The sequence below is a fragment of the Protobothrops mucrosquamatus genome, unplaced genomic scaffold (genome assembly GCF_001527695.2).
Source record: "Protobothrops mucrosquamatus isolate PMUCROS unplaced genomic scaffold, P.Mucros_1.0 scaffold1560, whole genome shotgun sequence".
NCBI classification, from domain to species: domain Eukaryota; kingdom Metazoa; phylum Chordata; class Lepidosauria; order Squamata; family Viperidae; genus Protobothrops; species Protobothrops mucrosquamatus.
Genome location: NW_015387729.1, coordinates 125,799 through 140,107, shown reverse-complemented (window position 1 = coordinate 140,107; position 14,309 = coordinate 125,799). Strand labels below are relative to the sequence as shown.

At 43.6% G+C, this 14,309-nt stretch overlaps 1 protein-coding gene across 1 annotated transcript in view; it reads left to right on the top strand.

Annotated features, from left to right (window-relative positions):
• The first annotated feature begins 200 nt into the window (after positions 1–200).
• The window catches only part of SYT4 (synaptotagmin 4), an 18,966-nt gene continuing 4,857 nt past the window's right edge, over positions 201–14,309 (top strand). The window contains exons 1-2 of the mRNA XM_015822425.2: positions 201–261; positions 3,347–4,161. Of these exons, the coding sequence (XP_015677911.1) occupies positions 228–261; positions 3,347–4,161 (849 nt within the window). The 5' untranslated portion in view covers positions 201–227. The remainder of the gene's footprint in view (positions 262–3,346; positions 4,162–14,309) is intronic.

The window sequence follows — 14,309 nt, the reverse complement described above, 5'->3', positions numbered from 1 at the left end:
CCTCCTCCTCCTCCTCCTCTTTCCCAAACCTTCCCGCTCTTTCGGGCTGGGGGGTTTGGCACCGCGTCGGAAAACAACTCTTCCCCCCCCCTCTCCCCCGGTCGGTTGTGGTGGGGTGCGTGCGCGCGTGTTGTGTTGTGTTGTGTTGCCTTTTCGCTTGGGTCCGCCGGAGAGAGAGAGAGAGAGAAGACGCTTCAGCACCTTGGACAGCGCACGCAGCAAGCAACATGGCTCCGATTACAGCCAGCAGAGAAGAATTTGGTAAGTAGATATATTCCTCTTATTATTCTTATTTTTAAGAGAAAATTACCAAAATGCGAATTCGGGTTGGCTTCGTTTCCTTCCTTCCTTTCCCCCCTCCCCACAGGTCCTTCTCAAGCAAAGTAGATGACTCTGCCATTTTGGACTCCTTAGGGACTTTTTTGGGGGGACCCCCGGAAGCCTCGGACGTGTTTCTACTTTGATTGGGGAGCCCTCCCTTGTGAAGCATCTCTGGGAGGGGTGGGTGGGTCGATTTGGCCAAAGTTTGCGTCTTCTTCGTCTCTCCTGCTGCTTTCAGATGTTCAGAGGGTTCCTCCTTCCCTCCTCCTGCCTTCCTTCTCCCGAGGTTGCAAACGGAATGGAAGGAGCGTGGTAGGGAGAGGAAGGATGGATCTGCCTCAATCTTTGTTTGAAGGAAGCTGGGATGGGGAGGGAGGATGAGTCACTTCGAACCTGTATTCTCCATGCTGTCGGGGGGAAAAAATGGTCCTAATTGCTTTCTTTAGTAGAAGGATAGCTGCTAGACGTTTAAACAGATTAGTCATTCATCTCAACCCTTCATACATCTATACCTTTCTGTCTCTCCTCTCAGTGGATATCTCTTTGCCTCTCGTCGTAAGTGTTGTTTCTTGGATAATGCACATAAAAGTGTTACCTCATGCTTTTAAACTCAGTGCAAGATTTCGGAGAGAAACTTAAAGCGGCTTGGCTGCTTTTGGCTCTTGACTATCGTCAAAACCTGGCATTTAGAATAAAACCAACCCTTGCATTAGTATTTTTCCCCTGCTAGAATGCTGAATAAACAAGCTTTTATTTTTTGACCAAGAGAAAAATGCATACATACTGTACGTAGTTTTGTCCCCCCCCCAGTTGTTTAAACGTGGGGGAGATGAGTGAGTGAACATTGTCTCATAGATTGACTTTGCCTTGTAATGCTCTTGGGATACCGTCAGTACTTTACCGACAAAATATTGTGTTGTAAACTCCTGATGGCCTCATTGTAAACTCCTGATGGCCTCTTCTGGCACAATGGGATCATTCCTAAGCAACATATGTTATTTCTTCCATCCCTGGGTCAAGTCGTTCTTTTGGCGTTCCCGTTAAAATAAATCAGTTCGATGTCGACTTCGGTTCGCATGCAAAGAATGTGGAAGGGGTCTTTTCAAATCCACACGGTCTGCCTTGTTCTTTTCTTCCTAGCTAGTAAGAGTCTAAAGTCAGCATCTTGTTCTCACGCAGATGTTAGGATTCCTGGAGAAATAGCATCAAAACAGATGGCCATCCCAGCGGTGGTTCCTGTAGAGCACAATGAGTTGGGGTTTCTTCTTGGTCCACCCCCTCACAGGCGCTCCTAATTTCACTTGGGACAGCTTGCTCACGTCATAATTGACTTTGGGAAGATAATTAATATCTGTAACTTGCTCTCAAAAAACAATCTGCTGGGTGCAGGCGTCTAAACAATACTTGCACACATGTCGGTTGACAATTAAAACCCCTTCATGGGAGTTAATCGCCCATTGGAACTACCTTGTAAGCACCGTATGGAAATGTTATTCCCTCGCTGCTGCTAAGATGTTCCTCAGCTGGGAGAGACATAAAAAAGGGTGTGTGTGAAGGGAGCTAGTGGACATGGAAAGAGGATGCATGGAACTAATCCAGCAACCAATATCTTATCCGAAGGCAACATTTCCGGCAGACTAACGTACAACCACGGGTTGGCTTCATAAATTGACCCTAATCAAAATGGAAAAGTCCTCCCCTTAAAAGACAAGCAAACCCTGATGCCAGAAGGTGATGCCTCCAAAATTGGCAATTGTCCACACTCAACCCTTCCAAGGCTTGCTCAGTAGGTCCACTCATCCTGCCGTAATTTCAACTTAGAGGGTGAGTCCGCCACCCTTCTACCCTTCAAAAGCAGAGTCCTTCTCTCCAAAAAGAATCGTAAAGAACACATCTACTTTTCCTTTCCAGAAAATCCCCCTTTAAGACAGGATGTAGCACATGTTTCCTTGAATGCCGGTCCCCACAAATGATAGACCCGCTTCTTTTCTGCAATAATATTTCATGCGTTCCCATCTTGCTAGGAGAAGATGGTCTTTCATCTGGGTTGCTGTTGCCAGCAACTTGCTCGGAAATGTTACTTATGGGCTGAATTGGATTTCCAATTAGTGGCGCTCATTTGGCCCTGTGTTGCTTACTCATGAAATGCTAATGATCTCCTCCGTGTCCCACTTTTATCCGTGCTCCAGATGTCATTGCAGCTTGCATGCTGTTTTTCCCTATTGCTGTTTAGAACGTGGGCTGTTTTCTCTGAGCGATGGAGAGAAGGAAAAAAAAAATCATCACAATTGCTACGCTTGCAGAAATAGAGACTAAATCACTGTTCTTTAGGCACCTACGTTGCTGGATGCTTCTAAAAATCCTCGTCGGTTTCTCCTGAAATTAGAAAAGAAACGATTAGCCCTGCACATGAGTGATAATGAAATAGTGGTGGTGGTGGTGGGAATTATTATATATTATCTATATCGACATTGAGCTCAATATCGTTATGGCAGACTGTTGGAAAAACTGATAAAAGTTAACATTTGCTTACTGCGTTGTAATCTCGTCTATAAAAGGTTTGTGTAACGACGAAGTTTTACTGGACGTAAGGGACAAAGCAAAGGCTGGTATGAATGTGAACACGGGGACAATATATTTCAAATCTTTTTTTTATCGGCCAGATGAAAAGACAAATGTGAAGGGTGTAAGAAGGAACCCAGACGCCTTTGTTATACTTAGTGAATCCGTAACTTTATCTAGGAAACATTAAACAAAATTTAATCGCGCCAGGTTGCTTGTTACAAGCATGATGGCTAAACTCTTATTTCTCACAGTCATGCATCCATCTGGAGAAATCTCTCCAGACAGAATTTTTTTTTCACACCTGCAGGGGGCACAAAATGAATATGCTTTTTCTTGGTGTATTGTACAGTTGAATTGCTACACTCTATCATTTTGCCGGTTTCTTGCTAAGTTAACTATCACTTGTCATCTCCGAAGCCCCAACGTTCATACGTTTGTTGCCCTTTGCTTTGACTTGCAGATGAAATCCCTACCGTGGTTGGGATCTTCAGCGCCTTTGGGCTGGTCTTCACCGTCTCGCTCTTTGCTTGGATCTGCTGCCAACGCAAATCTTCTAAAGCCAACAAGACCCCTCCTTATAAATTTGTCCACGTGCTGAAGGGGGTCGATATTTATCCCGAGAACCTCAACAGCAAGAAGAAGTTTGGCGCGGAGGAGAAAGGGGAAGCCACAAACAAGCCCACGATGCCCAAAACCTCCCTGCATCTTGACCTGGAGAAACAAGATCTGAATGGCAACTTCCCCAAGACAATCCCTAAAATGCCAAGTTCTTCAGACGTTGAAGGCTTTACTCCGAAACCATTTCCTGAGCGGGAAAAAGATTCGGTGTCTCCGGACAGCTTGAAGTCAACCACCTCAACATCTTCCGAAGAAAAGCGAGACAAATTAGGGACTCTGTTCTTCTCCCTAGAGTACAACTTTGAAAAAAAGGCTTTCATGGTGAACATCAAAGAAGCGCGTGGCTTACCGGCCATGGATGAACAATCGATGACTTCTGATCCATACATCAAAATGACCATACTACCGGAGAAGAAGCACAAGGTGAAAACGCGAGTGCTGAGGAAAACCTTAGATCCGGCTTTTGACGAAACCTTCACCTTTTATGGGATCCCTTACACTCAAATTCAAGATCTGAGTCTCCATTTTATGATCCTGAGTTTCGACCGGTTCTCCAGAGATGATATCATCGGAGAAGTTCTGTTTCCCTTGTCAGGAATCGAATTGTCTGAAGGGAGGATGCTGATGAACAAGGAGATCATCAAAAAAAACGTTAGGGTAATTGATCTTACTTATTCTTTTTTTTTCCCCTTCTTTTTCTTACCCAAGAGTATTTTGAAGAGATGAGTTGTACAAAGAGCAACATCATGCTGACATTTTGAATAAATGAATGAAGTAGACCAGGGGTCTTCAAACTTGGCCCTTTTATGACTTGTGGACTTCAACTCCCAGAATTCCTCAGCCAGGCGTGCCTGGCTGAAGAATTCTGGGAGTTGAAGTCCACAAGTCATAAAAGGGCCACGTTTGAAGGCCCCTGCATTATGTGATGCCACAAGGTAGAAGAGCAGGTCGGGGACAAAGCAGAGCTGGCTGGGGAATTCTGGGAGTTGAAGTCCACACCTGTTAAAATGGCAGAGGTTGAGAAGCACGGGTTTAGCTCTTTCTGAGTTAGCATTATTTCCCCCTCACATTATGTCAGGTGCCTTCAAACTTGGCCCTTTTATGACTGGTGGACTTCAACTCCCAGAATTCCTCAGCCAGCATGCCTGGCTGAGGAATTCTGGGGGTTGAAGTCCACACCTCTTAAAATGGCCGAGGTTGAGAAACACCGGTTTAGCTCTTGCTGAGTTAGCATTGTTTCCCACTCACATTATGTCAAGGGTCTTCAAGCTTGGTCCTTTTCTGACTGGTGGACTTCAACTCCCAGAATTCCTCAGACAGGCATGCTGGCTGAGGAATTCTGGGAGTTGAAAGTCCACAAGTCATTAAAGGGCCACATTTGAAGACCCCTGAACTAGACATTTTAAACAGGATGAAAGGATTTGCAGGCCAATATTTTGTCTATGGAGATTCTCAATCATCCAGGTTAGGGTAGCCCTAAAGCAGTGGTGAGATTGAAATACGTGAATAACCGGTTTCCCTCCGTGGATGTTCACTCACATCTATACCTCTTGGCATAGATGAAATTTAAATGGCATAGATGAAATTCAAACAACCGATTCTCTGTGTGTGGATGCCACTTCCGGAAGTCCATTCTGGGCCTGGGCAACAAAAATTATCTACTGGTTCTGCTGAACTGGTGAGAACCAGCTGAATCCCACCACTGCCCTCAAGGTGCTTTATCAAAAGGCAACTGGACTTCCTTGTTTTTTTTTTACTTTTTTTTCTTCCTTGAAAACATTTCAAGGAAAACATCCAGTTCTGCTGATGAGAAGTGAAAACTTTTCAAGAGAAACAACAAGAAAGTCCAGTTGCCTTTTGGAAAAGCACCCCTGGAGTAAACCTACTCTATTTTCACGTATATCAGACCAGGCAAGAAAGGAAACGATTGATAATCAAATAAACTCTGGACACTGAGTCTAAGTCTCACTTTCCCAATTTCTACTTAGCACTTAGAGCACGAGTGGGCATTTAACAGAACAACCCAAAGTTGTGTACAACATTGTAAAACATAGCGGGCTCAGTCATGTCCCAGACTACTACAAGCTGTTTTAAATAAGCCAGACCACAGGTAATAATAATAATAATAATAATAATAATAATAATAATAATAATAACAACAACAACAACAACAACAACAACAACAACAATAATAATAATAATAATAATAATAATAATAATAATAATAATAATAGTAATAATAATAAAATTGCAAAAGGTGGCCTTACTAGGAACTGCTTCCATCCTACGATGAGATCTGTAATACCATCAAACATCCACATCTGCCTATCCCAGGTCCTGGGTAAGGACTCGATAGGTACACAAAAGGCCAAATCCAGTCTGAACACCTGGCTGACTGTGCGATGATCAATAATAATAATAATAATAATAATAATAATAATAATAATAATAATAATAATAATAATAATAATAATAATAATAATAATAATAATAATAATAATAATATCATCTAGTCCAACCCCCTGCTCAGGCAGTTAACCCTATACCATTTCAGACAAATGGCTGCCCAGTCTCTTCTTAAAAACTTCCAGTGCTGGAGCATTCACAGCTTCTGGAGGCAGGTTGTTCCACTGGTTAATTGCTCTCACTGTCAGGAGGTTTCTCCTTAGTTCCAGGTTGCTTCTCTCCTTGGTTAGTTTCCATCCATTGCTTCTTGTCCTGCCTTCAGGCGCCTTGGAAAATAGCTTGACTCCCTCTTCTTTGGGGCAGCCCCTCAGATACTGGAAGACTCCTATCCTGTCCCCCCTCGTCCTTCTCTTCGTTAAACTAGACATACCCAATTCCAGCAACCGTTCCTTATATGTTTTAGCCTCCAGACCTCTAATCATTCAGACAAATGGCTATCCAGTCTCTTCTTAAAAACTTCCAGTGTTGGAGCATTCACAATTTCTAGAGGCAAGCAGTTCCACCGGTTAATTGTTCTGACTGTCAGGAAATTCCTCCTTAGTTCTAGGTTGCTTCTCTCTTTGATGAGTTTCCATCCGTTGCTTCTTGTCCTGCCTTCAGGTGCTTTGGAGAAGAGCTTGACTCCCTCTTCTTTGGGGCAGCCCCTGAGATATTGGAACACAGCTATCATGTCCCCCCCTCGTTTTTCTCTTCATTAAACTAGACCTACCCAATCCCAGGAACCAATTAATGTTGCTTAGTTCTGACAGTAGCTCTCCAAGAGATTCCAGAGATCCAGCCTGGTCCTTTAAACCGTCCATCTTCCCTGTGTGAAAACTTGGTTGGATGACCCTCTGTGTAGACAAACGGGAATAGCTCCTGTGACAAGCCAAATTCGGTATGGGAACTGTATTAGCATTAAAAAAACAACAACCACCACATGACATATTTTGTGTTATCAGCATCAAGGCATTGAACTCAACTCATCCCAATAGAGCAGTTCTCTTATGCTCTGATTGATTAGAGTAAGGTACTGAACTGTCTAATAGCTCTAAGAGTGGGGAGTTGTGAGCTCATAGATTTGGCAGGCTCAGCAATAATTCAGCAATAATTCACACGGGTGACAAGATAAAGGAAATAATCTACCGGACTGAATTTTGGAAGCCTTCTTAGTAAGACAAATTCATTCCACAGGAGGCAAACCAGAAGAAGAATCCGTGGTTCCTTGTCAAGCATAGTGTAGAAATCAGAGCACAAAGATATAAGTCAGGGGTCTTCCAACTGGCCCTTTGATGACTGGTGGACTTCAACTCCCAGAATTCCTCAGTCAGCCATTTTGATGAAACTGCGGGCTTGGATCCAGACCAGAGGTCTTACAACTTGGCCCTTTTATGACTGGTGGACTTCAACTCCAAGAATTCCTCAGTCGGCCATTTTGATGAAACTGCGGGCTTGGATCCAGACCAGGGGTCTTCAAACTTGGCCCTTTGATGACTGGTGGACTTCAACTCCCAGAATTCCTCAGTCGGCCATTTTGATGAAACTGCGGGCTTGGATCCAGACCAGGGGTCTTCAAACTTGGCCCTTTGATGACTGGCGAACTTCAACTCCCAGAATTCCTCAGTCGGCCATTTTGATGAAACTGCGGGCTTGGATCCAGACCAGGGGTCTTCCAACTTGGCCCTTTGATGACTGGTGGACTTCTGGGAGTTGAATTCTGGCTGAGGAATTCTGGGAGTTGAAGTCCACCAGTCATAAAAGGGCCAAGTTTGAAGACCCCTGATATAAGTCAATAGTTTATGAGCCTTGACAGGAACAAGAAATTAGGCAACAATCCGCCGGACTGCTGTAAACTGTGGATTAAACAATATCAAGAAGCATTTAGATTAACTGTTGAAGGGCCAATTCCTCTCCTTTCGTCCACTGAGACAGTAATATTAATATTTTATTTGCGATTAAAAATATTGGAAGAAGAATTAATTATAGACATGGTCCAGGGAATAGGCTAGGTGCATCTCTATCAAACAATTGTTGTTGTTGTTAGTTACGAAGTCGTGTCCGACCCATCGTGACCCCATGGACAACGTTCCTCCAGGCCTTCCTGTCCTCTACCATCTTCTGGAGTCCATTTAAGCTCACGCCTCCTGTTCAGTGACTGCATCCAGCCACCTCATTCTTTGTCGTCCCCTTCTTCTATTGCCCTCAATCTTTCCCATCAAACAATAAACATTATAACAGAATAACAGAGTTGGAAGGGACCTTGGAGGTCTTCTAGTCCAACCCCCTGCTCAGGCAGGAAACCCTATACCATTTCGGACAAATGGCTGTCCAGTCTCTTCTTAAAAACTTCCAGTGTTGGAGCATTCACTACTTCTGGAGGCAGGTTGTTCCACTGGTTAATTGTTCCCACTGTCAGGAAATTTCTCCTTAGTTCTAGGTTGCTTCTCTCTTTGCTTAGTTTCCACCCGTTGCTTCTTATCCTGCCTTCAGGTCCTTTGGAGAACAGCTTGACTCCCTCTTCTTTGTGGTAGCCCCTCAAATATTGGAACACTTCTATCATGTCTCCCCTCATCCTTCTCTTCATTAAACTAGACATGCCCAATTCCAGCAACCGTTCTCTGTATGTTTTAGCCTCCAGTCCCCTAATCATCTTTGTTGCTCTTCTCTGTACTCTTTCTAGAGTCTCAACATCTTTTTTACATCGTGGTGACCAAAACTGGATGCAGGATTCCAAGTGTGGCCTTACCAAGGCCTTGTAAAGTGGTATTAACCCTTCCTGTGATCTTGATTTTATCCCTCTGTTAATGCAGCCTAGGATTGTGTTGGACTGTGCTTTATCCAGTGATATGCTAAAATTGCATTGGGCATGTGTGCCCAATGTTATCTGTGGGTGCGGCCAAGGAGTGTCACAATGACAAAGGCATCATCGCAGCATTGCAACTTAAGCCCCACCTCTTTTTGACGGGCATCATGACATTGCACGCCTGCCTCAGCGGTGAGAGTCGGGAGACGCTTCTAGTGTTGCTGTGGTGATGAAAATGTATTAAAAGTCACATCCAGTACAACTTCAGCATGCCGTGATGCATCCCTTAGGATTTTATCTTGACTTACTTTTCTTCTGCCTAAATAGGTACATGGCAAAGGAAGAGAAATAGGCTTGTAAATTGCAATTGTAGTCAGTCATTTTGGCAGATCAATACACATCAGTTGTAGCAGTCCGATGCCTTGTGTATGCACCATATTTTCATCCTTTAAGTGTTCCCTCCTAACTTTAAGGTATGAATTTCAGCTTTGGGGAAGCATGGCATTTAAGATGAGGCTGATCAAAACAAAAGGAGCATCTCTAATGATTAATGAACGTTGGGTGATTATCAGTTGATTCTGCTGTGGCTGATGATTAATGGATATTCCTGTTTGAACATGCATATGAGAACATAGAATATTATTTTAACTCTGTTGGGCTAAATGATTAATGGGTTTCACTAAATCATTATCTACCCAGACTTGCATTCTTAAGAATTCTCAACCAATGTGGGGAAAACTACTGCATATCTAGGCAGATATATTTCAGAATCTGCTACTGGAGTTGCTGACGTTCATTTTTTGGCTAAATCATCATTTACACTAGTCAAAACGGGATGAATAAAATAGAACAGAACAGAACAGAACAGAATAGAATAGAGTAGAGTAGAGCAGAGCAGAGCAGAGCAGAGCAGAGCAGAGCAGAGCAGAGCAGAACAGAGTAGAGTAGAGTAGAGTAGAGTAGAGTAGAGTAGAGTAGAGTAGAGTAGAATAGAATAGAATAGAATAGAAGTAGAGTAGAGTAGAGTAGAGTAGAGTAGAGTAGAGTAGAGTAGAGTAGAGTAGAGTAGAATAACAGAATTGGAAGGGACCTTGGAGGTCTTCTAGTCCAACCTCCTGCCTAGGCAGGAAACCCTATACAATTTCAGACAAATACTTCTCCAATCTCTTCATAAAAACTTCCAGTGTTGGAGCATTCACAATTTCTGGAAGCAAGCCACTCCACTGATTAATTGTTGAATTTATGTATTCAGTCATCTGGCATTCCAAAAATGTTCTTGGGCAAAAATTAGTATTGATACATTGTCGTCAGCAGCAGTGGAGTATATAAACCAGGGGGTCTTCAAACTTGGCCCTTTTATGACTTGTGGACTTCAACTCCCAGAATTCCTCATCCAGGCACACACTGGCTGAGGAATTCTGGGAGTTGAAGTCCACAAGTCATAAAAGGGCCAAGTTTGAAGACCCCTGATATAAACTAATATATGAAATGAGAGCAAACCCTTGTAGCACTGATGATGTTATCTAGTTGGGTAATGAAACGTTTGGAAGAAAACAGCCAAGCTCAGTGAGCACCAAGGATCCTACTGGTCAACTCTGAGCTACAAATATTCTTTTCAGTCAATAACAGAATAATAGAATAACAGAGTTGGAAACCCTATACATCATCATCATCATCATCATGATAATGATAATGATGATGATGATGATGATGATGATGATGATGATGATGATGTTGGAAGGGATCTTGGAGGTCATCAATCAATCAATCAATCAATCAATCAATCACCGAGCACAGTATATTCCAGTAAATCCAATGAGAAAAAACTTTGTAATGGCTTTGAATACATTGCCTGTTTTTGCCATGGATAAATTCCATAGAATCCTCAAAGCTATTTAGCACAAATTCCCAATAGTCCATTAAATATCAGTTGGCCAATCAGAATAAGTAGCTTTTAGGATGTAGGCGTCAGTCTTATTATTATCCTCAGGAGTTCTGACTCTAATTCTAAATACTTTCTTTGCCCCATTGAATTTCACCAAGGTTTACGACCAGATCAATATTTTGATATCTGGTTGCAAATCGGCTTGGAAACATCTTCAGCTTTTAACTGGCAGCTCATTTCCTATTAGAATCTCAAACCTAATACATGTTTCAGGCAAGCAATATTACGACTTGAGGATCTGCCAGTATATTGACTTTGGGATAATTGCTTTCAAAATATCAAGCATCAAATCAAATTGCTTTGATGTGTAGCAAACAATATTCCCATCTAGAGTGTTTTATGGCTTTTAATCCATTTCTGACCTGAACAGATGAAGCTTGTTCGGCTTACATTTCCCTGCTTATGTATAGTTTTTGTTCCCACAAGGTGACCGTGTTGTTTCCTACCAAAATCTTGATTTGTTTCCGATATTTTCTTTGGCCCGTTGACTTGTTAAGGCAAGCCTTATTATTTGTGACAACGTTTCAAGAGATTGGCTGAAGGTTTAGTTCTGTATTGGAGGGTTCAGAAGCTATGTTTTCATTTTCTCAAGTCACAATCTGATATTGTCAATATTTTGAAAGATGAATTCCAGGTAGCAATTTTCTGACTGATTTAGGAAGTTTCGGAATGGTATTACGGTTAAGAGAGTGAAAGAAGGTAAAGCTGGCTCAAATATGAACGGTATAAATAACAGAATAATGGAGTTGGAAGGGACCTTGGAGGTCTTCTAGTCCAACCCCCTGCTCAAGTAGGAGCCCTATACCATTCCAGACAAGTGGCTAACAAGTCTCTTCTTAAAAGCCTCCAATGATGGAGTATCTACAACTTTTGGAGGCAGGTTGTTCCACTGATTAATTGTTGCCTTTGGAGCTGCCCCATTACATTCCTCTGTCCTACTCGCTTCTCCTCCCTGCACTTTCGTGCATCCTGGATTTGTCCCAGCTGTTCTTCATCACTGTCCAACTCAGGCTCCCAGCACAGCTGTGTCTCAGCCTGAACGTGAGTAGAGGGGCCAGGCTCCTCGTCCAACCATAAGTCTTGGAGCTCCTCAGAGCCTTCCTCTGACTCTAATGTCACTCCAGGCCCCTTCCTCCTCATCTGATTCCTCAGACTCAGCTGCTGGATCCACTGGCTGGGGAGGAATCACAACACATGTATTTATGACAATTGCACTGTCCCTGGGTCATGTGATCACCATTTGTCACCTTCCCAGTGGCTTCTGACAAGCAAGGTCAATGGGGGAAGGTGGGACTACTTAACAATGGTGTGGTTTACTTAACAGCTGCAGTGATTCACTCAATAACTGTGGTGAAAAGGTCATAAAATGGGGAAAAACTCAATGACTGCCTTGCTTAGCCTCAAAACTTTTGTGCTCAACTGAAAGCAATATTCTTCAACGCGTTGTATAGTTTGAGAATTACAAAAAGTACCAACTAGAAGAGAAAACTAAAAAAACATTTGGTGTGCATGATGGAAGCAATTCTTCATGCCTAGTAGGGTCCTAAGATTCTAGCTGTGGTATCATCTTTCCAAGTTGTTGTGTGTATTGATTGTCTTGCTATCAACAGTCATAAAACATAGAAGAATAGAGTTGGAATAGACCTTGGAGGACTTCTAGTCCTGCTTGAGCTGGAGACCCTACATCATTTCAGACAAGTGGTTGTCCAGCCTCTTTTTGAAAGCCTCCAGTGATGGAGCACCCACAACTTCTGAAAACAAGCTGTTCCATTGGTTGATTGCTCTCACCGTTAGGAAGTTTCTCCTTACTTCTAGGTTGGTTCTCTCCTTGATTAGTTCCCATCCGTTGCTTCTTCTTCTGGCTTCAGGTACTTTGGAAGATAGTTTGACCCCCTCATCTTTGTAGGAACCCCACCTAATATTGGTAAAATGCTATCATGTCACCCTTAGTCCTTCTTTACTTTAAACTAGACATACCCAATTCTTGCAACCGATCTTCATATGTTTTAGCCTCCAGTCCCCTTATCATGCTTGTTGTTCTTCTCTGCACTCTTTCCTGAGTCTCAACATCTTTTTTATATTGTGGTGACGAGAACTGGATGCAATATTCCAAGTGTGGTATTACTAAGGTTTTGTAAAACTGTACTAGAACTTCATGTGATCTTGAGTCTATCCCTCTCGTTAATACAACTTAGGATTACATTGGCTTTTTTGGCTGCTGCTGCACACCGCTGGCTTGTGTTTAAGTAATTGTCCACTTAAACATTAGCCACATCATACTAAATCAGTCCAAGGGACGCATGGAATAATGAGTGAAATCCAAAACTGTTACAATTTTTAAAAGAACTATTAGAAGCTAAAAACCCTGAAATGCCTTTAGTACCTCTGCCATCAAATGCTGTGAATCTGCTATCCTGTTGGTCACAGCAGATGATGAACTCAAAGGTCTAGTCAGCTTTCAATAAGAGGGGTATTCTTGTTCTTCATCTGAAGTGGGAGAAGAGATTGCCGTTCGTTATAGATGTTCTATTGGCAATTTCTGGTACCTCCATCATATTTATCCAAGCCTCTCCCAAATTGCAAATAACCAGAAATGGAAGTTGAGTTCAAAGCACCAAGAGCTTATTCTTGTCACCTAGACACATGAATCTGAGCAGCTAATGGTCTAAGCTAGATTGGTGCTAGATAAGAGTTAATGGAATTCATAAGAGCAGGACTTGGATCGCTTATGGCTGCACAATGACTCCAAACTGATAACACACTTAACTTCACCCTCCAGCTCAGCCTGCTCATCTACTACATCAGACATGTCAAACTCAAGGCCCACGGGCCAGATCCAGCCCATGATGTGTTTAAATCTGGCCCACAGGGCTGCCCTGGAGATGGTGAGGGACCAGCACCCACCACCTCAACCCCAGCCCCAACCCACCCCAGCCCAGCCAGGTGCTCCCCCTGGGCATGTGAACAGGTGAGCATGCAGGGACTGGCAGTGCCCAGCAGCAGTTACAGCTCATTGGCCCTTCGGCTGCTTATTGACCAGCATCGACAACCAGCTGGATATGAGCCTAGGGTGTCTAATAAGCCATGCTCGGCCCCCGCCCCATGCACCACACTCACATAAGCTTGTGAACCTGGAGAGGAAGCCATTGTTGCAGACTGCCAGGCAAAACAGCTGCCTCGGAGTGGCGCCCACAAGCCAAACCCCCCACGCACCGCCCTCCCACACCCACCATGACCAACCTGGCCAAGGAGAGTGAGCACAGCATCAGCAGCCTTGAGGAGGAGGTAAGCGTGGCTGGGCACCCCCTTGGGGAAGCAGGACTTGGCAGCACCTACCCATCCATGCCTATCGCACCCACTCAGCCATGCCTATCTAGTCATGGTGGCCCAGCTGTGACCATCCAGCCACGCCCACCCAGCCACACCTACCTAGTTGTGGCATACCCATTCAGTCACACCTACTTAGTCATGATTACTCAGCTGTGACCATCCAGCCATGCTCACCCAGCCACACCTACCTAGTTATGGTGACCCAGCTGTGACCATCTAGCCACGCCCACCCAGCCACACCTACTTAGTCACGGCGACCTGGCTCTGACCATCCAGCCATGC